Below are 23,811 nucleotides of genomic sequence, written 5' to 3' on the forward strand. Positions count from 1 at the left end.
GGCTGGCCACCTTTTCTCTTGAAAATCCAGTTTTCTCATTTTCTCTCTCCAAAAGCCGGTTTTTCTGACCGAAAGCTGGTTTTTCCCACTTTTGAGCCACATTTTTTGGCTTTTCATACCACCATTGTATTGTGCTCATCTGGAGGCCACCAATATGGGTAGGCCAACCAGAAACTCATCTTGACCCTTTTGAACCCCCTCTAAAAGCTAGCTTTTCTCTCTCCTAGGTCACATTTTCGAGTTTTTCTCTACACAGCTGTGTTGCACTCATCTGGGAGGCCACCTTTTTGGGGTGGCCGGCCAGAATTTCTTGTTGACCCTCTTGACCCCTGGTCAGCCGACCAGGGGGAGTGGCCGGCTGGCCACCTTAACTGGTCGGCCAGCTTCCTGCTTTTTGCTCTTCTCAAGTGCAACACAACTGTGCCAGCTGTTTTGCACTTGACCCATTGTCCAAGGGTTTTGTCCCTGTTTTGGTCCTTAAAAGGGGGTTTTGACCCCTTTGCTTAGAGAGGAAGATGATTTGGCCCCTTTGGTCAAGCTTCTTGAGAAAGCTTGACCCATTTTGGTCTAGCTTCTTCAAGAAGCTTGACCCTTTGGTTAAGCTTCCTTTAGAAGCTTTGAACCCCTCTCTTCGCTTCTCCAAGAAGCCTCACCCTTCTCCCTCTATATAACACACACTCCACCTCCATTTGCAAAGGTTAGAAGCTTTGGGCTGAGATATATACACACAAACCTCCATTGTCACTATTCCAAACTCCAAAACCCTAATTTTCTTGGTCCATTTGCACTACAACCCTTAGCACCACACCTCCATCATCCATTCTAGCACCTTGGAAGTCATTTGCAGAGGTTGAAAGCTCACCAACTTGGTCCAAAAGCTGATGGAGGTCGGCTCTTCAAGGGTAAGTGTCTATTTCCCTTAAACTTGCATTTTTTTGCTTCATTACTTAGCTCCACTTGCGAGTATTTATGGGCTTTATGATAAACTAGAAAGTGTCATATTTTGAGCTCCTCTTCAACTTTGTTTAAGGGCACTTTGCTGTTTGAGGTCATCTACTTCCCCTTATCCTCTATCTCTCTTTTAGGATTGTTTTTGCATCATACTTTAGCCCTACTTGTGAACATTTTCGAGATTTGTTATAAACTGGAAAAAGCCTTGTTTTGACCTCCTCTTTAATATTTCTTGAGGTCACTTTTCCGTTTGGAGTCATCTCCTTCCTTGCATGCTTCATCTCTTCATGATTAGGGCTATGCATTAGAGCATTTGCATTGGACTTGTTTTGGTATCTTGGCCACTGAAATCCAGGGGATTTTTAGTGGCTTTGATGAGGTTTTGAGCTTTGAAATCATAGAGGGGTGACCCTCTCACCCCTCATTTTCTTTACTAGCATCATTGGCTTTCCAAAGGGGCTCTATTTTGCATGCATTGGAGTCACTTTTTGGGCCCAATTTTGTGGGTTTTAAGATCTGCCTTAAGTCTGTTCAGGGCCCTTTTGATCATATTTTATGTCTACCATGCATGCGTAGAGCAATCTCATCCAAGGCTCTTCAAAGGAGCCTTTCTTTGCATGTTTCCTAGATTGATTTTAGGGCCAATTTTGTGAGTTTTAGGGCCTTCATAAGTCATTTCCATAGTTGGTTTGGTCATGCTAAGTGTCTATCTTATATGTACTTAACAACCCCTTGAATGGCCTTCCAAAGAAGCCCCTCATTTTTGCATCCATTGGCTGCATTTCATTGATTATTTAGGCATATTTTGGCATGTTTTATTCACTGTTTTTGGCTGGTTTGATGAGTTCTCATTTGCTTCATATACATGCCATGTAAACCATGCTTGCTAGCCAATGTTGCATGCTATTTTAGTCCATCATGTTAGCATCTTTTGGCCATGTTCTAAACTAGAAATGTGCATGTTTTGATACTTCCTTGGCTCTGTCTTTTGACTTCATGATCAAATAATGCTTGTTTTGTATACTTGTAGTTCAATACATGTGCCTAGTTTTGAGTTTCGAGGCTTATTCCATGCATCGGGTGCCATATTTCCATGTTTTGGGATAATTTAGCATCATGTTTCAGTGCTGAAAATTGTATGTTTGTATTCCATCTTTCATCCCTTACCATGCTTTGGTAGAGTGCCATTTGATGCCTTAGGTTCGGTCCTCAGTATGCGTGCATGTGTGCACGCATTTCGGTCGTCTCATTTTCATCTAATGGCCACTGATGTGAGTGTGGCTGAGGTCCACTCATGTTGGTGTAAGTCCATTATGCATTGTGTATGCCATTTCATAGCATTGCGTATGCTAGGTTGTATGTTAGAACATTGTGTATGTCATGTTGCGTCGTGCATTGTGTATGCCATTTTATAGCATTGCGTATGTTAGGTTGTATGTTAGTCGCATTGTGTATGCCATCTCATTTGAATTGTGTTTGGGATAGGAGTTAGCCCAAGCACGAGAAACGAGGGACGTTTCGTACTCTAAGTGACGGAACGTGTCTCAATTCCCCGGTCGCCGACACTCCAGATTACCCATGATGGAGTTTAGGTCTTGTGGTGTTTTCATGTGCATTCATTTCACATCGAGTCGTGCAATTCGACTCCTCGGCCATCATGCATCGATATGCGTGATTGGTGGCACGAGGATCGAGGACTACACTCCCCGAAGAGTAGTCATGCATACATATGTGAAAATACTTTGCCATGCCCCTTTGTCGCTCTCTGTTGCAGTAAATCAGAAATAAGCGGCCTTCTGGAGCTTTGCACAATATTCCGAGAAAAATTACAAACAGAGGCAAACCGGGGCATCGCAATGGATTTCCGCGCAAGGCAACTCAAGCATACATCGTTCATCATTCGGAATAAGAGCTGAGATAGTCTATGGATTTGCGTGCTAATTTATCTACTTTCCTAGATTAATCTGTTAATTAATTAGGGCTTTGTATTTATTCGGACTGTACTTATTATTCGGACTGTATTATTTATTCAGACCCTCCGAGCGAGGGCAATGCTGTAATAAGTGTGTGTGCGTGTGTGTGATGTATGTCTTCCAACCCCACGTCTTTCTCCCTTTTATTTACCAGCTTATGATGGTTAAATTAGGGCATGTTTCAATTAGCATACATATGCTCGCATGTTTGCATTCATTCATCTGTCTTGCATGCACCGGGCTCGACGCACCATACTAACTGCATTTGTATTTCAATTCCAAATTGAATACGTGTTAGCTGTAGCATCATCATATGCCATGTTTAGAATAGCCGAGCCTATTATAGTTGTATTTTCGCATGTGTTGCATTAAGCATTTCTGTATAGTTAGGATCATGCATGGATTTCTAACATAGCTTCTGTTTTGGCTTGGAGTACTCGGTAAGTTTTATGCTTTAGCATCCTTGCATGCGTGTGAGTGACTGCCATGACAGCATGCTTACCATGAGGCTATGTGCTTATGTGATATAACTGCCTGAATGCCTGCGGGTGAAGGTTGGGTTATTTGAACTGGAACAATTCATTAATTGTGAGTTTTAAGCCCACTAGATAGTGGCAAAATCATGTTTTCTAAGCCCACCCGAGAGTGGCAAATCCACGTCTTAGCCTACTTGTGGGTAGCACCATCAAACCATTTTCAAATAAACAAACATGAAATGTTTTGTTCCAATTTAGGCGATCCAGTCTATACTTGTATGCTGTGCGCATCACATAGTAAATCTAGGCTAATAACCGGAATAAGAACGCATAATGTTTTCAAAACTAGGTATCATGGTTAGTAGAGGCCGATCTTTGATCGAGCGAGCAGGGGTGCTCACGAAGTGACCTTCCCCAATCGTACCCAAGTTCCCGAGCCGAGGCAACTTTGGTGATGACGGACACGTGGCCTTAGGCAACGAGTTAGGGTTTCCTAAATTTTCCCAAAATAAAATATTTAGGTGGCGACTTTGTATCTGGCAAAGTAGTCCATGTTTGGCACTTCTTTCAAAAAATCTGTTTTCAAAAACGATTTGTCGGATTTGGACTCTTTGATGATTTCATCGGTCTTGCATTGCACTCTGCGAGATTAGATACAGGACCGTGACACAAATCAAGTCCGAACTGTAGCCTGAGCCCCGAGGGCGCATCTACATTTCAATTTAGGCGATTTGGTCTATACTTGTTTGTTGTGCGCATAACATAGTAATTCTAGGCCAATAACCAAAATAGGAACACATAATGTTTTCAAAACAAGATATCACGGTTAGTAGAGGTCGATCTTTGATCGAGCGAGAGGGGGTGCTCATAGCTGACCTTCCCCAATTGTACCCAAGTTCCCGAGCCGAGGCAACTTTGGTGATGACGGACACGTGGCCTTTGGCACCGAGTCAGGGTTTCCTAAATTTTCCAAAATAAAATATTTAGGCGGCGACTCTGTATCTGGCAAAGCAGTCCATGTTTGGCACTTCTTTTCTAAAAATCTGTTTTTCAAAACGATTTGTCGGATTTGGACTCTTTGGTTCAGATTAAGAACCGTGACAATTTGAGAGTCCTGAACTGTTGTGAGACCAATACGAACAGAACGGGACTCATCCTCCCGGGGCGTTCGGGGACGTCTACAGTGACCCTCTTTCCCCTTGTTTTGTTTCCTACCATATTTGGCCTAACAAAGGAGCCCTTATTTTCATTCTCCCAAGCCATGTTTCAGGCCATTTTTGGTGAGCTTTAGGACCTGCATAGGCTCTGTCCAGAGCTTGTTTTTCTATGTTGGGTGTCCATCTTGCATGTGTAGAATAACCCTCTTCATAGCCTATCAAAGGAGCATGTCATTCTTGCATATATTGACCATGTTTCAATGAGTTTTTGGGCTTTATTTGGCATGTCATACCTCTAAATTTTTCTAGTTTAGTGACCTCTTGAATGCTTCATAGACTCGTAGTGTAAACCCTCCTCACTAGCTTGTATTGCATGCTATTTTGGTCTTTGATTCTAGCATTTTTTGGCCATGCCTTAAACTGATTTTATGCATATTTTGGACTGCCTTAGCTCTGTTTTTATGCCTCATGGTCGAATGATGCTTGCTATGCATGATTGTAGTGTAATACCCTTGCCTAGCCTTGAGTTTTGAAGCCTATTGCATGCTTATACTGAGGTGTTTTCATGTTTTAGAGCCATTGAGCTTGTCATTTCAGAGCCTATACTTGTGTCATATTCCCATGCTTATAACTCTTTAAGCGCATTTGAGAGTCGTACTTGTATGCCCTATTTATGAGCCATTGCATGAGCTTCATTTTTGCACACTTCGAGACAACATCTTAGTCCATTTTGCCACTGTTTTGGGCCTGCATAGGGACTGTTTGGGGCTGGTTTGGTCATTTGTCCATTGCTTTGCATACCTCTTGTCACGACCCGAACCCGCCCCTATGGGTTAAGGACACGACCGGCCAGTAATCCTGTGATTACCTACGGCCTCAGACCGAAACGAGATGACTTGTCAGAGTGAAGGGGCCAAACGGAAGCAAAAATTTAAAAACTTTGTCCATAGAGCCATGCTTATATGCACATCAAACAAACCATACTCAGATACGTTAATAACCCACATCGAAAGGACAGTTTTACAAAATTCAGTACAGACAGGATCATCCAAAACGAGTCAACCTATAACAGACTATGTACAGACATACACTAGGCCCTTGCCAACAAGACAAAACATAAGTACATAATAAAAGGGCAAGAATGTCTCATGTGTGAGGCACAAGGCTGACTCTCCAAAACTCGTGTTGTTCCTAGCAGACTTCACTGGGGCTGGGTTTGTGCTTCTCTTGGCTCACCGACAAACACATGAATGAGCGTGAGCGATAGCCCAGTGAATAATATCAAATACGACAGTTACATAACAATATGTAGAACAACATGCTCCAAACGGCCTTGGGCCCAATTCATACTTCTATTTAACAAATGTATATAACTATACGAAATTCAAATCAATTCTGGCATTTGGCCCATTTGGGTTTCCATTCGCGGAAAACGGCCTTCGGCCCATTCACTTATGTCGAAACGGCCTTCGGCCCATTCATTTCTGTCAAAATGGCCTTCGGCCCATTCATTTATGTCAAACGGCCTTCGGCCCATCCATTTATGTCAAAACGGCCTTTGGCCCACTCATTCATGTCAAAACGACCTTCGGCCCATTCATTATGTCCGAACGACCTTCGGTCCATTCATTTCTACCAAAACGACCCTTGGTCCATTTATCATCGTCAAAACGACCTTTGGTCCAATTATTTTTACCAAAACGACCTTTGGTCCATTTATCATCGTCAAAACGACCTTTGGTCCAATTATTCATTCATGTTAGACCTTTGTCCACAATCCCAATTAGCAACTCATAAAGCTTATAAGGGAATACACAATTGGACATTGATAAGCTTTCAAATATTGATATTACTCACAGTGATCGGCTTGCGGATTTGCCCTGGAGCTTGACCCTACACATTGCATGAACACAAGAGGGTCATTAATAATTCAATCCGTTCTTTAATTCACATATTCCTCTTTAGGCTTTATTCCTATCTCATTAATCTCATTTACGATGTTTAACACATGCCTAATAGTGTTTACAAGTGAAAGAGAACGGAAAACGAAACACAGAACGCATGAACGAAATTTCAGAAAACAGGGTCCCCGCTCGAGCGTGGAATTCCCCGCTCGAGTGGACCCTCAAGGCCTGCAAAAGTACTGGTTGCATGAAAAACATGCTCGAGCGTGGAATAGAGCGCTCGAGCTGATGGCCTGTCTACAAAAACTCCACGCTCGAGCGTGAGGTATCCCGCTCGAGCGGACATCCAACTCTGCAAAAGTGCTGGGAGCACGATTTTCCCGCTCAAGCGGCCATTACCCCGCTCGAGCGGACATCAAAATTCTGGGTTTCCCAGATTGTGTTCTTGAGCTTCAAATCAGTTTTCCAGCTACATTACTTGCATTCAATGGCTCAAATCTCAATATGATCATACTAACATGGCACCAATGCAAGATTATAACATTACGAAGCTCAATTTCTTGATTTATCCATATGCATGTCCCAAAATATGTCAAACTCAACATCAACATAACAAATTCATGCATTCAAGCTCATATCTTCTCAATTTGTACATGCATGTGATGAATTAGCCACATTCTCAACTTAGATAACACAAATGGTGATCAAAACATGAGTTTCAACTAAAACTCTACATGAATCATGTGTTTCAAGCTCAAACATGCAAATTCAAAGTAATTTCTTACATGCATGAGTTCTAAGACTTCAAACTCAACAAAAATCAACTTATTACATGCTCTTGATCACAAACAACCCTTGAACTTTCAAGATCACAATTTCAAACTTATGAATTCAAGACCAAATGCTTACCTAGAGGCTCAATCTTCCAAACTATAGCAATTTCTTGAGTTTAATCCTCCAATTCTTCACAAATTTGAGCCAAACACCCAACTCTCCTCTTTCCCCTCTCTCTAGCCGACTCCCTTCTCTCTTTCTTACGTTTACGTCAGCCAAGAGGAATAACAAAGAGGGTATTTGAGTGTATAGAGCCTCACTAAGTCACAATATAATAATATAGAGTAATTGGGTACTCATTTTACCAACTTAATCAACTTAATCTGGTCCAAATCAATTTTTCAATTAAACTTCACCGTAGGCTCTAAAAATTATGCCAACCACAATGGCGTAATCGATTTCGGGTTCTGTGGCCGATAAGGCCCTCAATTTAATTTCCAAAGCAGGTTATTCAAACAGATATTCCTACGATGAACAGATAAAACTTCAAAATCATATATATTCGCATAATGGCACACAAAATCATATCAAAATATATAATCACATTGGCATTTGGGACCAATTAGCATAATACAGAACAGGGGTGTCACAGTCTTCCCCCCTTTAGGAAGTTTGGTCCTTCAAACTTAATTTACCTTCGTCAGGAAACAAATGTGGATAGCGTAGTCGCATTTCCTCCTCTTTTTCCCACGTAGCATCCGTCCCATACTGTTCCTTCCATTCTACTTTCACCATTGGGATGGACTTGTTTCTCAATTCTTTCACTTGTCGGTCAACAATTCTTTCCGGCCATTCAGCGTATTCCATATTCTCATCAATAGCTATCCGATGATAATCAATCACATGTAACGGGTCTCGGAGGTAACCCCTCAACATCGACACATGAAATACGTTATGGATTTGCTCGAATCCCGGTGGCAAAGCAACTCTATAAGCAACTGGGCCAAGCCTCTCCAAAATCTGAAACGGCCCAATGTAGCGGGGCGACAACTTGCCCTTTTTCCCAAACCTGACTTGGCCTTTCATCGGAGAAACACGGATGAACACATGGTCGCCGACCTCATACTCAAGAGGTCTTCTCCTGACATCTGCATAGTTCTTTTGTCGGTCTTGAGCTGTTTTGAGCCTTTGCCGAATGGTTTTGATCTTTTCAGAAGTGTCTTGTACAATTTCAGGCCCAAGCAAAGCTCTGTCCCCGACCTCTGTCCAATAGATAGGTGATCTACACCTCCTACCATACAAAGCCTCGTATAGTGCCATACCGATGCTGGAGTGGAAGCTGCTATTATAAGAAAACTCTGCAAGCGGCAAATAATCTTCCCAACTCCCCTGAAAATCCAAAGCACACATGCGAAGCATATCTTCCAAAGTTTGTATCGTTCGTTCTGACTGGCCATCGGTCTGTGGGTGGAATGCAGTACTGAACCTTAGTTCTGTTCCCATAGCTTCCTGCAAACTTTTCCACAATCTAGATGCAAATTTCGGATCCCTATCTGACACAATGGACACCGGAACTCCGTGTAACCGGACAATTTCATCAACATAAATAGTAGCCAATCTATAAGCAGTAAATGTAGTTTTGACAGGCAAAAAATGTGCAGATTTAGTCAGTCTATCAACTACAACCCAAACAGAATCCATACCTCGAGAAGTCCAAGGTAGGCCGACAACGAAATCCGTGGTCACATGTTCCCACTTCCATTCAGGAATAGGGAGAGGTTGAAGTAGACCGCCTGATTTCTGATGTTCAGCCTTAACTTGCTGACACTGAAGGCACTTGGACACATATTCTGCAATCTCTTTCTTCATTTTAGGCCACCAATAGGTTTGTTTCAAATCCCGATACATTTTATTGTTACCCGGATGCATAGCAAATACGGATCTGTGGGCTTCATCTAAAACCCTCTTCTTTAGCTCCGGAATATCAAGAACGCATATTCTGTTCCGGAATTTCAACACTTCCTTCTCAATGCTAAACTCTGCTTTTGGACTTGTCTCAAATTCATCAATTACCTTTTTGAGGAACTCATCCTCTTCCTGTTTCTGTTTGATTTCATCAACAATTGTCGGTTCGGCTGTAATAGCGGCTATCAATCCGCCCTGTTCACATACCACCACTTCAATTCCAGACTTTTTAAAGTCTTGCAAAATCTCCCTTTGTTCAGTAAGCAAACAAGCCATACTCCCTGTTGATTTTCTGCTCAAGGCATCAGCCACTATATTAGCTTTTCCGGGATGATACTGAATCTCTAGATCGTAGTCTTTTATCAGTTCTAGCCATCTTCTCTGACGCATATTCAACTCTTTCTGTGTGAAGAAGTATTTCAGGCTCTTATGATCCATGTAGACTTCACATTTTGCTCCATACAGATAATGCCGCCAAATTTTCAAGGCAAAAACAACTGCGGCCAATTCTGAGTCATGTGTTGGATAGTTCTTCTCGTGTGGCCTCAACTGCCTGGAGGCGTAAGCAATAACTTTTTCGTTCTGCATTAACACACAACCCAAACCCTTATAAGATGCATCACTGAAAATCACAAAATTTTTCGTACCTGAAGGTAGTGTCAAAATTGGTGCAGTGGTCAATCTTGTCTTCAATTCATGAAAGGCTGATTCTCTTTCACTATTCCACTCAAATGGTTGTCCCTTACGTGTCAATTGGGTAAGAGGCACAGCTAATTTCGAAAAGTCCTTTACAAATCTCCTGTAGTACCCAGCCAAGCCCATGAAACTGCGAACTTCTATCACATTAGTTGGTGTAGACCAATTCACAATTGCTTCTATTTTCTGCGGGTCCACTGAAATTCCTTCCTTGTTGATCACATGCCCTAAGAAAACAACCTCATCCAACCAAAACTCACATTTCTTTAGTTTAGCAAATAATTTCCTTTCCCGAAGTATTTGTAAAACAGTCCTCAAATGGTGTTCATGTTTAAGTCTATCTTTAGAGTATATCAAAATATCATCGATGAAGACTACAACAAACTCATCAAGGTAGGTTTTAAAAATTCTATTCATTAGGTCCATAAATGCTGCCGGAGCATTAGTCACTCCAAATGGCATAACAAGAAACTCAAAATGACCATACCTCGTTCTGAATGCGGTCTTCTCAACATCCTCGGCTTTAACCTTCAGCTGATGATACCCGGATCTCAAATCAACCTTAGAAAACACCTGTGATCCCTGCAACTGGTCAAATAAGTCATCAATACGGGGTAAGGGATATTTGTTCTTTATCGTTACCTTGTTCAATTCCCGGTAATCAATGCATAGGCGCAAAGTACCATCCTTCTTCTTTACAAATAACACTGGTGCACCCCAAGGCGAAGTGCTAGGCCGGATAAACCCTTTATCAAGAAGGTCTTGTAACTGTTCCTTTAATTCTTTCATTTCGGTAGTAGCCATTCTGTAGGGAGTTTTAGAAATAGGCTGGGTGCCTGGCACAGTCTCAATAGTAAACTCTATCTCCCTGTCTACCAATTCCCCTGGTAATTCACTCGGAAACACATCCGGAAATTCTCTAACAATAGGAATACTATTCAATTCAACACTCTCAGATTGTTCAGACAACGCATAGCACAAATAACCCTGGCACCCTTTCCTGATCAGTTTACATGCTTTCATTACAGATATCAAATAAGGTGGAGGCACTACCCCATTACCCACAAACACAATCTCTTTCTGTTCTGGTGGTTTAAATACAACCCTTTTTGCCACACAGTCAATGGTGGCACAATACTTGGTCAACCAATCCATGCCCAAAATTACATCGAAATGTCTAAAGTTCAAGGGCAATAAATCTACATATAGGGTAGCATCCTCAATATGCATGTCACAAAACCGATATATATATTCACATAACACAGATTCCCCCGATGGAGCAGACACACATAACAAATATGGCAATAACTCTAGGGGTCTATTTAGTCTAGATGCAAATGTACATGTCACAAATGAGTGTGTTGATCCAGAATCAATTAATACAAAGGCATCCTGGTTACATATTGAAATAGTACCTGACACAACGGCATTGGCATTCCGTGTATCGCCCGGAACGAGTGCAAAAACTCTCCCCTGTCTCACTGTATCTCCAGTAGTAGCAGATCTCAAAGTATTTCCCGGCTTTGGGATCGATGCAGTGGAGCTAGCAGCTATCTTTCCACTATTCTGATTACAATCTCGGGCTATGTGCTCGTGTTTCCCACACTTAAAACAGGCTCCCGATGCACGGTAACAGACTCCACGGTGCCTTTTGCTACAAATGTTGCACATGGGAGCTGTGTCTCGGGAAGAACTTGAAGTAGTTAAGGAGCCCGTGTTTTGCTTTTTCAAAAATTTCTTCTTCGAAAAGAAGCCTTGTCTTTTGTTGCCTTTCCATTCTGTTGTTGGCTTAGCTTGTCTAGCTATGTTAGCCTCTGATATGATGGCCCGGTCAAGCACCCCGATGTAGGTCTCTAACTTCAGGACATTCACTCTCTCTAGGAAGTCACTTCGGAGCCCACCTTCAAAATGCCTTGCCTTCTTATAATCAGTGTCAATTACGTGTGGTGCAAACCTGGCCAACTCAGTAAATTTGGCCTCATATTCAGCTACAGTCACGCTGTCCTGCTTGAGTTCCACGAACTCTGCCACTTTCCTATCCCGGACACACTGCAGAAAGTACTTGTCATAGAATATTTCTTGGAACTTTACCCAGTCAACATCCTTATGATTCTCTCGCATCAACATCCACCATCTCCTCGCTTCGTCTTCTAGCATAAAGGTGGCTAGAAGCACTTTCTGTGTATCCGAGCATGGAAACACCTCAAACAGTTTTTCGATCCCAAGAACCCAAGCCTCAGCTTTCAAAGGATCTAGTCCGCCATGGAACTGTGGTGGTTTCATTTTCTTGAATTCCTTGGTGAGAGCTATTATCCGGTCATCATTTTGATTATCTGGCATGGGTGGTGCCGGAGGTGGAGGCGGCGGATGTGGTTGCTGCCACTGTTGTTGCCACTCCTGTTGCTGTCTTAAAGCTTCTGCCATTTCCTGTATCAGTCTTTCCATTCTGTCTAGTCTGGCAGTAAAAGATTCCTCTATCTCATCACCTCTGGTTCTCACCATCTGATTAAACTTGCATTATATTTCATACAAAAGGTACACAAGTACGCATACACTAAGGAGCACATATTTCCAGATAATTTACAATGCAAGTAGTTCATAACTTACACATATAATTATTCATAACAAAACATTTAAGCATATAATCAATGCTTCCAAACTCGTACTTATCACATGAATGCATCCTAGATCTTATCTAGACGCTTATTGCTCTTTTTGGACAAGTGTGTGAGTTATTAACTCGTGCTCTGATACCACTCTGTCACGACCCGAACCCGCCCCTATGGGTTAAGGACACGACCGGCCAGTAATCCTATTTGCATCATTTAGTGGCATTATGTTTAGGTTGCATGTTAGAGTTGCATTCACGCATGCCATGTGTATTGCATTGTGTTTGGAGTAGGGTTTAGTCCAAACACGGGAAACGAGGAACGTTTCGTACTCCAAGTGACGAAACGTACCTCGATTCTCGATCGCCGACACTCTTGACTGTCCATGATTGAGTTGTTGGCTTTATTTGCTTATGTTTGCATTCATTTCACATCGAGTTGTGCAATTCGACCCCTCAGCCATCATGCATTGAGGTGCATGATTGGCGGCATGAGGATCGAGGACTACACTCCCTAGAGCTTGTGCAATGATGAAGAGAGTGGTCATGCACACATATGTTGAAAATACTTTGCTATGCCCCTTTCTCGCTCTCTGTTGCAGCAAACCGAAAACCAGCAGCAAAAACTGGTCAGTAGCCTTCTGGAGCTTTGTACAGTGTTCTGGAACCAGTTGCAAACAGAGGCAAATCGGGGCACCGCGATGAATTTCTCGACAAGGCGACTTGAGCATGCATGCATCCCTATCATTCGGAACAGAGCTGAGGCAGTCCATTTTGTTTAATTTGCATGCTAGCTTCCTTACTTACTTAGTTAATTCGTTAATTAATTAATGTTGTGTAATAATTAGTTTAATTAGCTTAGATTAGCTAGTTTATTCTGTACTATTCATTCGGACCCTCCGAGGAGGGCAATGTTGTAATAAGTGTGCGTGTGTGTGTGATGCATGTCTTCCAACCCCACGTCTTTCTCCCTTTTATTTACCAGCTTATGATGGTTAGTTTTAGGGCACGTTTAAATTAGCATCCTTATGCTCGTATGTTTGCATCCATTCATCTATTTTGCATGCACCGGGCTCGGCGCATCATGCTAACTGCATTGTATTTCAATTCCAAGTTGAATACATGTATTGATTGTTGCATCTCATATGCTATCTTAGAATAGCCGAGCCTATCGTAGTTGCATTTTTGCATGTGTTGCATTAGGCATTCTTAGTATAGTTAGGATTCATGCATGATTTCTAATTAGCTTCTTTCTTTGGCTCGGAGTACTCGGTAAGTGTTTATGTTTTAGCATCCTTGCATGCGTGTGAGTGACTGCCATGATAGCATGCTTGCAATGAGGCTATGTGCTTATGTGATATAACTACCTGAATGCCTGTGGGTGAAGGTTGGGTTGTTTGAATTGGAATAATTCGTCGAAACCCGTGTTTTAGCCTATTTGCAAGTAGCAAACTTCAATCCATTTTCAAAACTAACGGATATGCGATGCTTTGTTCCAACTTAGGCAATCTAGTCTATACTTGTATGTTGTGTGCATCACATAGTAATTCTAGGCTAATAACAGGAAAAAGAGTGCATAATGTTTTCAAAACTCGATATCATGGTTAGTAGAGGCCGTTCTTTGATCGGGCGAGCGGGGGTGCTCATGAAGTGACCTTCCCCAATCGTACCCAAGTTCCCGAGCCGAGACAACTTTCGTGATAACGGACACATGGCCTTAGGCACGAGTCAGGGTTTCCTAAATTCCTCCAAAATAAAATATTTAGGTGGCGACTCTGTATCTGGCAAAGCAGTCTATGTTTGGCACTTCTTTCTAAAAAATTAGTTTTTCAAAACGATTTGCCAAAATTGGACTCTTTGATGATTCATCGGTCTTGCATTGCACTCCGCGAGATTAGATACAGGACCGTGACATTGAGTCCGAACTGTAGTAAGCCCAATGAACAAAACGGAATTCCCTCTCGAGACGTTCGGGGACGTCTACACACCTCCATTCAAAAAGAAAATAGTTCCTTTTTTTTCAAAGAATGAGGAAGTGATTGCATCACAAGCTGTTCGTTGATCATTGTTGAGGCGATCAATAATAATTTCTGCATCTGCCTGTTGTGCCTCATTCTGCAGTTGTTGATGTTCGAATATCAACCTATTACCAACTACTACACTCCAATTTGTAGAACGTTGTGGCATTGGCAGGAAGTCAATTAAACTTTTTCCTGATTCTTGGAGCATTTGATTCAAAAGATACAGACCATAGTCTTCAATTTGAGCCTCAGTTGGTTCAGAAATGGCAAACAATGTTCGAATCTTATGTGCAAGATCATCACATATATGCATTGAAAATTGATTCCATAACGCATATGGTTACAGTGGAGAGCACTGAGTAAGAATAATAGTAAACAATCTCCTTAATTGATAACCAATTTTCATAACCGCAGCCTCTTTAAGGCATCGTATCCATTCTTCATCATCTTCTAAAAGTCCTCTTGCAACACATGCTGATTTAAACGTATCATGCAAAACATTGTTGACCGTACGTAAGCACTGAAACGATTTTGGTCCTTTGACAACAGTTAATAGAAAACGCAAATAAAATCTCTCACCACAATTAGGGCTAGCAAAGTACATTCTACCGATTGCATAGCCCTGCTGCCTTGGTTTTCATCTCTTTTCTGAATTAAGCCAAACAAAATGTTGTGAAAATTCTTGGTAAGTGAATGGACATTCATCTTCCATAGAAGCGCAACATGCAAAAAAACCAGTAAGAGTTGACATTTGTTGGCTAGCTCTAGAAACAATTGCTTCTAATGATTCATCAGGATTAAAAAGAACATGGTGCATTCCAGGTAAATGAAGTGCTAAGTGTACAACTGTTGGTATCTCAGCATGCAATAGATGACCAAATATTCGCCAAACAGCTTCTGAAGGTCCAATATACTGCGCATCGAGATATTGTTAGATCTCATTTATCAATCCCAACACCATTGTTGTACGATTATAACCCTTGTAAATGTACTTGTGTATATACTTAACACATCTCATTCTGGCACAAACTTCCACGTTTATGTGACAGTTGAAACGTTTAGAAAGATATGCATTGTATGGTACGATGTCTCTGTTATTAACTTCTTTTCCCCTCACAATATGAACTTGACCATTATTGCGACGACGATAGATAGGATATCCATCTTGATCCATAGTAGTTGTTTCAACGAACGCTCGAGGGTATCTCTTAGTGCATTGGCCATTTTCCATACATGGTGCTTGTGGATTTCGAGCACCACATGGTCCATGTACCATACAACATTTGATAGTTTCAAAAAGCATAGGTTCATCTTTTGGATCTAGAAATTATGCACAAACCAATTTTTCTACTTGAGCACATGTCTGAATTTTGTCTGGACCCTTAAGAAATATAAGTGCATGCATATGAGGAAGGCCTCATTTTTGGAATTCAATTGTAAAAACATGCGCAACTTTATTACCAAACACTCAGTTTGTTTCTATCTCCTTCATCAAGCACTTTCTCTTTAACTCAAAAACACGGGCAATTAAATCTGGACGATCAATAGGCTTTTGGTGCGGTAATAATGCCAATGTAATTTCTGGCCAATTAGGATTTGCAGTCATGGTGAGAAAAATGTCTGGATGTCGGTTGTATCGTGTGATAACCATTGAGTCTTGAAAGATTTAAAACATGTGTCTAGGACCTCCAGGAAATGAAGATGGCAAAACAAACCTTTGACCAATTTGATTGGGTTGAAGGTCATTTGGATCAATATCTGTCAAATCTTGGTAAAGTTCAGCACGGATTTTCCCTTGATTAAGATTGTAGTAAGTCAACCTATTTTGTTCAGTTACGGCCCAAGCATCAACCAAAAACTCTTGGAACAATTTTCCAGCTCTCAAAATTGTTGAATACTCTGTGGGTCGTTCAAACAAATGATAACTATAAAAATTCATTTGAGTAAGCCGATCAGTTGAAGGCTGATCATGTTGAACATCCCACAGTTTCATCTCAGGTTCTCATCCAAGCTCACCATATGGAAATAATAAAACATAATGTAATGGCAAATATGCTGGGAGACATTCATTGATTTGCATTAGCTCATTATTTCCTTGTAGATGTAAGATAACATCTCTCATTCCACTAGCCTTGGTTCCATCACCTGGTATTACAACTGCAATCTCATCTGTAGTTGGCAAGGTTATACCGCCGTCGATCTGTCGATGAACTGTAGTGGAGATGAGCAGCCAAATTTCATCCTGTCAAGGCTAATTGATTTAAAATTGCATGAGCCTGGCGAAATTTAGCAACGAATGCATTAACCTGTAATAAACTATCTTGAATAGTTTTTAGAACATCTCTTCTTAATTGAGGATTTCTATGATTGCGAACTTCTAAAGCTGAATCAGGGTCATAAATGTACAATTGCGCATAAGCTGCATCTTGCCCTGATTGTGGTAGTAGTGATCCTGTTCGATGTCGCAATTCCCCATGGATAGTGAATGATGTAGGGCCTCTTCCAGTAAGTACTCTTGGATCTAATATAGCACCAAGACTTGTAAAAGCATTGGTTGCATTGTACACTTGAGTATAACGTCGAAATGAATTTGATTTATCATCATTCCCATCATATAATGCTTGAAGAAGTGAAGGGAGTGTAATAAGAGGAGGAAGCTTGACCTTCCCTTTTGAAAAACATGTTCCGAATATAGTGCGGTTTGGAGATGATTTTATTAATTTTTCATCCATCCAATGTAATGCTGAACAGAAAGGACATAATACATCCATCTTGCCAAGAGAATGACGACATGAATTTATATGTGCTCGAGTACTAACCATTGGACTCATATGCATATCCTCTAATTCCTCATTAGTACATAGATCCTCTTGAAGGGAAGGAGTTGTAAGAGTAGACCTACAAATATTGGTTCTGTGTAAATTAAAATAGAATGGTAATAGTAGGAATATGTATTTGAAGAATTAAACACAGTCTTTTACCAATTCGTTTGTGGAGCTAAAGATGTGCTTGGCATTGAGAACGAACATGTGGAAGGATGTGCAACCATTGTTCGTTTTTGCATAGACTGAGTATCCTCAGTTGCCTTTGTTCCTAGTTCCAAGCAAGCACGACTACGACGACATGGTATTAAAGAAGTTTGTCTCGATTGTATACATTCTCTTGATTTCTCCCGTTCTCGCCGTGCACATTGGGCCAATGTAGCTTTTGATATAACATTGTTATTGTGTGCCTAAAATGTGAACATTATATCATTGATACCTAAAATACAAATATTATCGTATACTATTTTATTTCTTAATTCAATAATTTTGTTATTTTAATTATATTTTACTTTTTTTTCCTACCTTGTGATAATTTCAAGAATATTTTTACATTTTCTTTGTCCTACTTCCTTTTCCATTTTGCTTTATTTTCCCTCTTCATGCCTTGTGATATAGCAATTTGTTTTTTAATTATTGTTTTCTCTTTCTTCTTGCCTCATGATAATTTTAAGAAAATTAAAAATATTTTCTATGCCTATGTTCCTCTATTCCTTTGCTTAGATGTTATAAAGTTTTTCTTGGAGTTTATAAAGGTTACAATTATTTTTTAGGAAATGTTAAAGAGAGCTAAATATACTTTGTTTGAGTGTACAGAAAACAAAGAGCACACAAAAAAAAATTGACAACACAGTTTAAAATTTTAAAAACATACATGATCGATGTTCACTTTAACAATATGATTGGCTTTGTTTTACTCGATAAATATTTTTTTAAAATGTTGAATATATATCATTGGACATGCGTTTTCCTTTCCTTTGTCAAAAGAAGTTGCCTTTTCTTTTCCTTTAGACATTGCCTTGGCCATTTCCTTTTCCTTTGCCTACCAAAAATAAATAAAATTTATTCAGAATACAAAAAAAGAACATGTATTTATAAAATTTATTAAGATTACGAAAAAAGAATATGTTGAACTTGATTTTTCTACTTACCTTAGAATTGCGGATAATATTAAGATTGCACTCAGCGCGAATAACAACGCCGATATTCCTAGTCTCATGGAGGAATGGGCTTGCATGAGTAGGCCTACAAATAATTGTTGTGTACAAAATAAAATTTATAAAATAAAATCTTAACAATAAGAATATGCATTTGTAGAATTAAATACAATGTTTTACCAATTCCTTTGTGAAGCTAAAGATGTGCTTGGCGAAGTAAGATGTGTAAACATTACTCTTTTCTGAGCCGGTGGAGTATTAGTTGTGCTTGGTGGAATCAATTCTCTCGATCTCTCTCGTTCACGTCGCGAACGTTGTCCCAATTGATATGAAGAGCTTGCCTTATCATTTCTTTCGCGTTCTCGCCGTGTACGTTGAGCCAATGCAGCTTTCGATATAACATTATTGTTATGTGCCTAAAACATGAAGATTAATTTCATAAGATGCCTAAACTATGAATATTATCATCTACTGTTTTATATTTTTCTCTTCGTTTTTCATTTCTATTAATTTACTTTATCTTAATTCCCTTTCCTTCTAATATTTTGTAAAAAAATTGAAAACTTTTTCATTCTGTATCCCTCCCCCCCTCATTCTTTTTTTGTTCTCTTCCTTTTTTCTTCTCTTGTAGATGTTCATGTCAATAGCAAAAAGCCAAAAAAGAATAATAATAATTTAAAACAAATATAATGTTTTTGTACAAATGCTATTTTAGCATGCTTCAAAAAAAACATTTAACAAATTTATATGAAACTGTTTACTATAAAAACAGTATATGTCACTGTGCAAGTAGTATATCAATTTTACATTTAAAAATAAATAAATAAATAATCGAGCTTCATGGTCCAAAATAAATATTTCAAAAAAAGAACTTTAAATGGAAATGTTGAAGAACCATACTACTGAACATGCATTTTCCTTTCCCTTGCCCGAAACGGTGGTCTTTTCGTTTTTCTTCAACAATGCCTTGGCAATTTCCTTTTCCTTTGCCTACAAAAATAAAAATATATATGTAGAAATTTTTTTAAACATATATAAATAAGAATATACGGTGTATACGGTGTTTTGAAACAAAAAAATCTATATAATTAAATTGGGCCTACCTCTCGAACATGGATGACATTAAGGTCACGCTCATTACGGATAACAACATTAACATTTCTTTCTTGAAGAAAGTGGACCTAAAAATACAAAAGAGTTAGAGGTAAAAAAAAATAAAAATATTATACATGTAAGAAAATGAGTAAAATGATCCATCTGTAAATTATAAGAAAAGAGCATTTTGTTATAAGGAATTAGATAAAAAATAATGAAAAGAAAAGAAAATTGACTTTTGCTTATAAGAAAAGTGTTTTTTTTTTTCAAATAAATAAAAAAGAAAACAACTTACGTGACCAAAAATAGTAATGTTGTCCATAATTAGCAGTTGAAGATCAATGGTGTCTCAACCTAAAAGTGCCTGGTTATTTAAATTTGACAAAGATAACTGTATGAAGGCAAAATGGGGTTTAATAATTGCCATAAAGAAAAATTAATCGCTACAAAATTAACAACCTCCTAACATATTTTAGTTAACAACCTAGTTTAAGAAGTTCGTTTGTGCATGAATATCACAGATGGAGAAATTGAACTACTACAGGATAGAAGAAAAATTATAATTTTTTTATGTCTTCAATATGCATTAAAAAGGATAGAAGAAAAATTAAATACTCTCATAGAAATCTTCATAATTTTTCTCTATTGGCCAAAATGTAGAACTATTGCAATACATGATTTTGTGGTTTGCATTGACAAAGGTTAATTCTTATGGATTATATTGCCCATTTTTCCTACTAACAACTAAGTAAATTATAAAAAAATATAAATTATACTAATGAATAAAATTTTAGCAAAACTTAATTATAGAAATTTAATTACTAAATTTGCATTTTAAAATGTGAAAACAAAATAAGTTAAAAAACTACAATAAAAATTTATAAAATGGCTCACCACACTGTAACTGGAAAATTACAAAAACCTTTTGTATTATCTATATAATTACAAATGTCTTTTTCAATACACATCATAAAAAATTATACTACACAGTAGTTTATTTACTCCAAGGAGTAACACTCTCATAAAAATCATTAAAAAATTATTACAACAAAATTTTAAAATAAGTTTTGGTTTTTTCAAAAGTCTTGATAAACATCTAAAAAGTCTTCTTTTTTTTGTTTGAAAAATTCCAAAAACAAAATTGAAAAATCTAAATAAATTGGACTCTTTTTAAAGATGGAGAAGCCTAAACATTTTAAAATAGCAATTCAATAAAAAACCAAATTAAAAACAGTTCACTAAAAGCAAAAAAAAATAAGGGTCATCAAATTAAAAGGGTTACCTTTTTAATGTTCCATTTTCCTTTCAATCAACAAATTCCTTTCAAATCCTAAATCCAAATACAGCCTAAGAGAGATGGAAAAAAAAATAAAAAATAAAAAAAGACCTATCATATTACAAAATTAAACTGTAACAAAATGTTTGTAAAAATTTAAAAAAAAAAATGAACTTGTAACTGTAAGAAGAGGACTGGTTGATAATTAAATATGAACTTGAAAATTTAAAAAAAAAATGAACTTGTAACAAAATCTTTTAAGTTAGACCTATTTTATAGGTCCAGTGATATGTCAAGAAGAGGACTGGTTGATAATTAAACAATATCAACCAGTCCTCTTCTTGACACATCACTGTGTCTATAAAATGGGTATAAAATTTATGTATAGTTGGATATGGTAGGTGGGTACCTCATCCAAGTTTAATTTGAAGTACATGAGAAAATTGAACATTGGAATCATGAATTTCACTAGCTGAAATGTGGTATGGTTACTTGGGGTAAAAATACTTTTCCTTACTATTTGGTACAATGGAAAAAAATTCCTTCTTGTTTTGTGTTCCCCAGTACCCCCAAAAGGACAAGGCAGTAATTTGCGGGTGGGTGGGTATGAGAGAGAGAGAGAGTGAGAGAGAGAGAGAGCAACCTTATTCAATGCAGCAAGGCTAAACCTATCGGCCCTGAGAATTGCCTCCTCTATGTTTTTATTGATGCCCTCTCTAGCAAATGGCAAGAAATACTGCATATATATATATTAAAAAAAAAATTAAAAAGAGAAAAGAAAAAGGAAGTCAAGATAATCATCAAATTGAGAACCTAATTAATTAATGCATAAAAAATGGCAAGAGCAGTGTGAGTTAAAGAAACAATAAACATTAAAAAGTAGAGAGAAAGACCTGAAAACCAAAGCGAGGTACAGCCCAAGTGTGGTGCAAGCGGCCTATGAGGTTGTAGAATGAGACCGAGAAGGTCTTAGACTTAGCCCACATCACCAGCATCACTATAAATGCAAGTGGCCAAATTGGGAGCAAGAAGATCCTGGTCCTGAACGGCTTCAACGCGAATGACCCGAATACAAACTGGCTGTGTAGGGAAGCTGTTATATCCACCACATGTGCCAAGACTACAAAATCAGGTACCCTCCATTTTTTTACCTGCATTCAATGTGCCCATACAATGGAGGATGACCATTATTTTATTTATCCAGAAACAAAAATGATGTGCTAGGCTTTCTTGTCTTATTTTCTTATTTAATTAATCATAACAATTCTCAAACAAAATTTTACAGAAGAGAGAAGGGGTCATCTCATTTCATTCGTGAAATTTTGTGTCTCATTTTTTTTTGACAGTAGTACAAAAAGGCATTTCCAGGTTATTGTCATTAATCCCACCTTAGGTACAAGAATGACTACAACCACCTGATACACCAAATTTTTTTGTAATCAGTATATGGTCCCGCTTCTTATCAAACTTTTTTTTTTTTTTTCATTTTTGTTTTTAATGTGAATTGGCACACACAAATTCATATACAGTGAACAATTACGTGTTAAATCAGTACGCATTTGGTAAGGACAATAAAAATATATGATATGATATGATTAAGCAGGAAGGAATTATTAGGATATCCTTTGTTTGGAGAGGGAGATACCTGAATTTAAAAGTAACCATTTGTGCAGGTCCCATGATTTGCTATTGAGGGTATTGCCCAATGCATAATAGAGAGGCATAAAAAGGGAATAATTGGTGCCCATCTCTGTATGGTGTAGGCTTTGGTACCTGTCAAATTGATGAATGAATTAGAATTAGAATTAGTTTTAGTTTTAAAGACAAAATAGTAAGGAATTATAAAATCTCAAGATCAATAATAAGTTCTAAACGGGGCCTCCCGTATTACATACCCAAACAAATACTATTTAGGAATGGATACCCAATCAATCAAAAAAGACACATAATAGTAATTGTTTTGTGAAATTTTAAAAATTTTTACATCTCTTCACATCTAATCTAATCAGCTAGCTGTTGGATTTATTTTATAGTGTGGCCTAATAGCCTACATATATTTATATTTTTTAATTTATTTGGACTCCACAATTAGATAAAGTCAATATTTGATATAAAGATCAGTAATTAGAATTTCAAAAAAATCACTCTTCTAAAATAAGAAGGAAACTTTGATGGATTAAGAATTCTTCTAATAAGAGTTTATCTGATCATCTTCTGTCCTATATATGGATGGGTGACTCCCCTTTCATATGATAAGTATTTTTTCATCACTCTAAGTTTTATAGTCATCCTAATTAAGAAAGATAGAGAGAAGAAGGTGAGCCAAGAATTTAAGGTTCAACTATTAGGGGTATTTTCTCAACTTCTTTAATTCAATGGTTGACAAAGGTATGTTCGTTTTATTCTTGAGTTGTATTGAATTCAAGATCCTGTGAAATTTAATTCCGCATTATTATTATGGTTACATGTATTATTAAATCTTATATGTGGTATCAGAGCTTTAGTTTTGTGAATCAATATACCTTGGAATAATAATATATTTAATTAAACTATTATTAATAATACGATTCCTTTGTTATATTAAAGGTATTGACTTTAAATATTATCTCAATTAGTTTGTATTAATCAAATGCGTAATACATTTTTTTTATTTTATTTTTTGTTACGCTGTTAACATGCATAGCCATGACTTTAAAGTTTGCATGATAGCAATCTACTTATTTGTCACTTAGGATGGGTGGTCAAATTTTTTTAAGTTAAAACCTTGCGTTTTCATTAGAGAATCAGATCATTCATTGCGGGACTCTACCAAAATTTACGGAATATTGTCTAGCAATTCATTATGAATTACGGAATATTGTCAATTATTGTTAATATTCATATATTTTTTTTATGATTTAAATTTAATATCATGATATGATTTTATGATATTGGAT

At 38.1% G+C, this 23,811-nt stretch overlaps 2 protein-coding genes and 1 long non-coding RNA gene across 3 annotated transcripts in view; all 3 read right to left on the reverse strand.

Annotated features, from left to right (window-relative positions):
- The window catches only part of LOC145804021 (uncharacterized), a 90,265-nt gene extending 74,566 nt beyond the window's left edge, over positions 1 to 15,699 (reverse strand). The window contains exons 1-3 of the mRNA XM_082897433.1: positions 15,556 to 15,699; positions 15,261 to 15,438; positions 14,493 to 14,717 (exon numbers count right to left, since the gene is read on the reverse strand). Coding sequence (XP_082753559.1) covers positions 14,493 to 14,717; positions 15,261 to 15,438; positions 15,556 to 15,699 — 547 coding nt within the window. The remainder of the gene's footprint in view (positions 1 to 14,492; positions 14,718 to 15,260; positions 15,439 to 15,555) is intronic.
- A 294-nt stretch (positions 15,700 to 15,993) lies between these two features.
- Positions 15,994 to 17,574, reverse strand: LOC145804022 (uncharacterized). Its single transcript, XM_082897434.1, has 5 exons — positions 17,507 to 17,574; positions 16,832 to 17,423; positions 16,542 to 16,725; positions 16,212 to 16,424; positions 15,994 to 16,106 (listed from the first exon to the last, which is right to left on the reverse strand). Exons 1-5 carry the CDS (start codon positions 17,572 to 17,574, stop codon positions 15,994 to 15,996), a joined length of 1,170 nt encoding a protein of 389 aa, XP_082753560.1.
- A 920-nt stretch (positions 17,575 to 18,494) lies between these two features.
- On the reverse strand, positions 18,495 to 19,715 carry LOC145803395 (uncharacterized). Its single transcript, XR_014345503.1, has 4 exons — positions 19,608 to 19,715; positions 19,405 to 19,494; positions 18,685 to 18,920; positions 18,495 to 18,592 (listed from the first exon to the last, which is right to left on the reverse strand). It is a non-coding gene; the product is annotated as an uncharacterized LOC145803395 (long non-coding RNA).
- Positions 19,716 to 23,811: the final 4,096 nt, after the last annotated feature.

The sequence above is a fragment of the Camellia sinensis genome, chromosome 12 (genome assembly GCF_055761805.1).
Source record: "Camellia sinensis isolate YWXY chromosome 12, ASM5576180v1, whole genome shotgun sequence".
Classification (NCBI taxonomy): Eukaryota; Viridiplantae; Streptophyta; class Magnoliopsida; order Ericales; family Theaceae; genus Camellia; species Camellia sinensis.

Bases quoted from the DNA above. Each gene is read 5' to 3' on its own strand.
- LOC145804022 (XM_082897434.1), bottom strand. From the start codon at position 17,574: ATGGTTGCACATCCTTCCACATGTTCGTTCTCAATGCCAAGCACATCT. The intron at 16,726-16,831 runs GTTAATGCATTC...GTTCATCGACAG, and splicing joins TTCAAGATAGTTTATTACAG to ATCGACGGCGGTATAACCTT. The intron at 16,425-16,541 runs GTGAGCTTGGAT...AACGACCCACAG, and splicing joins TGTTTTATTATTTCCATATG to AGTATTCAACAATTTTGAGA.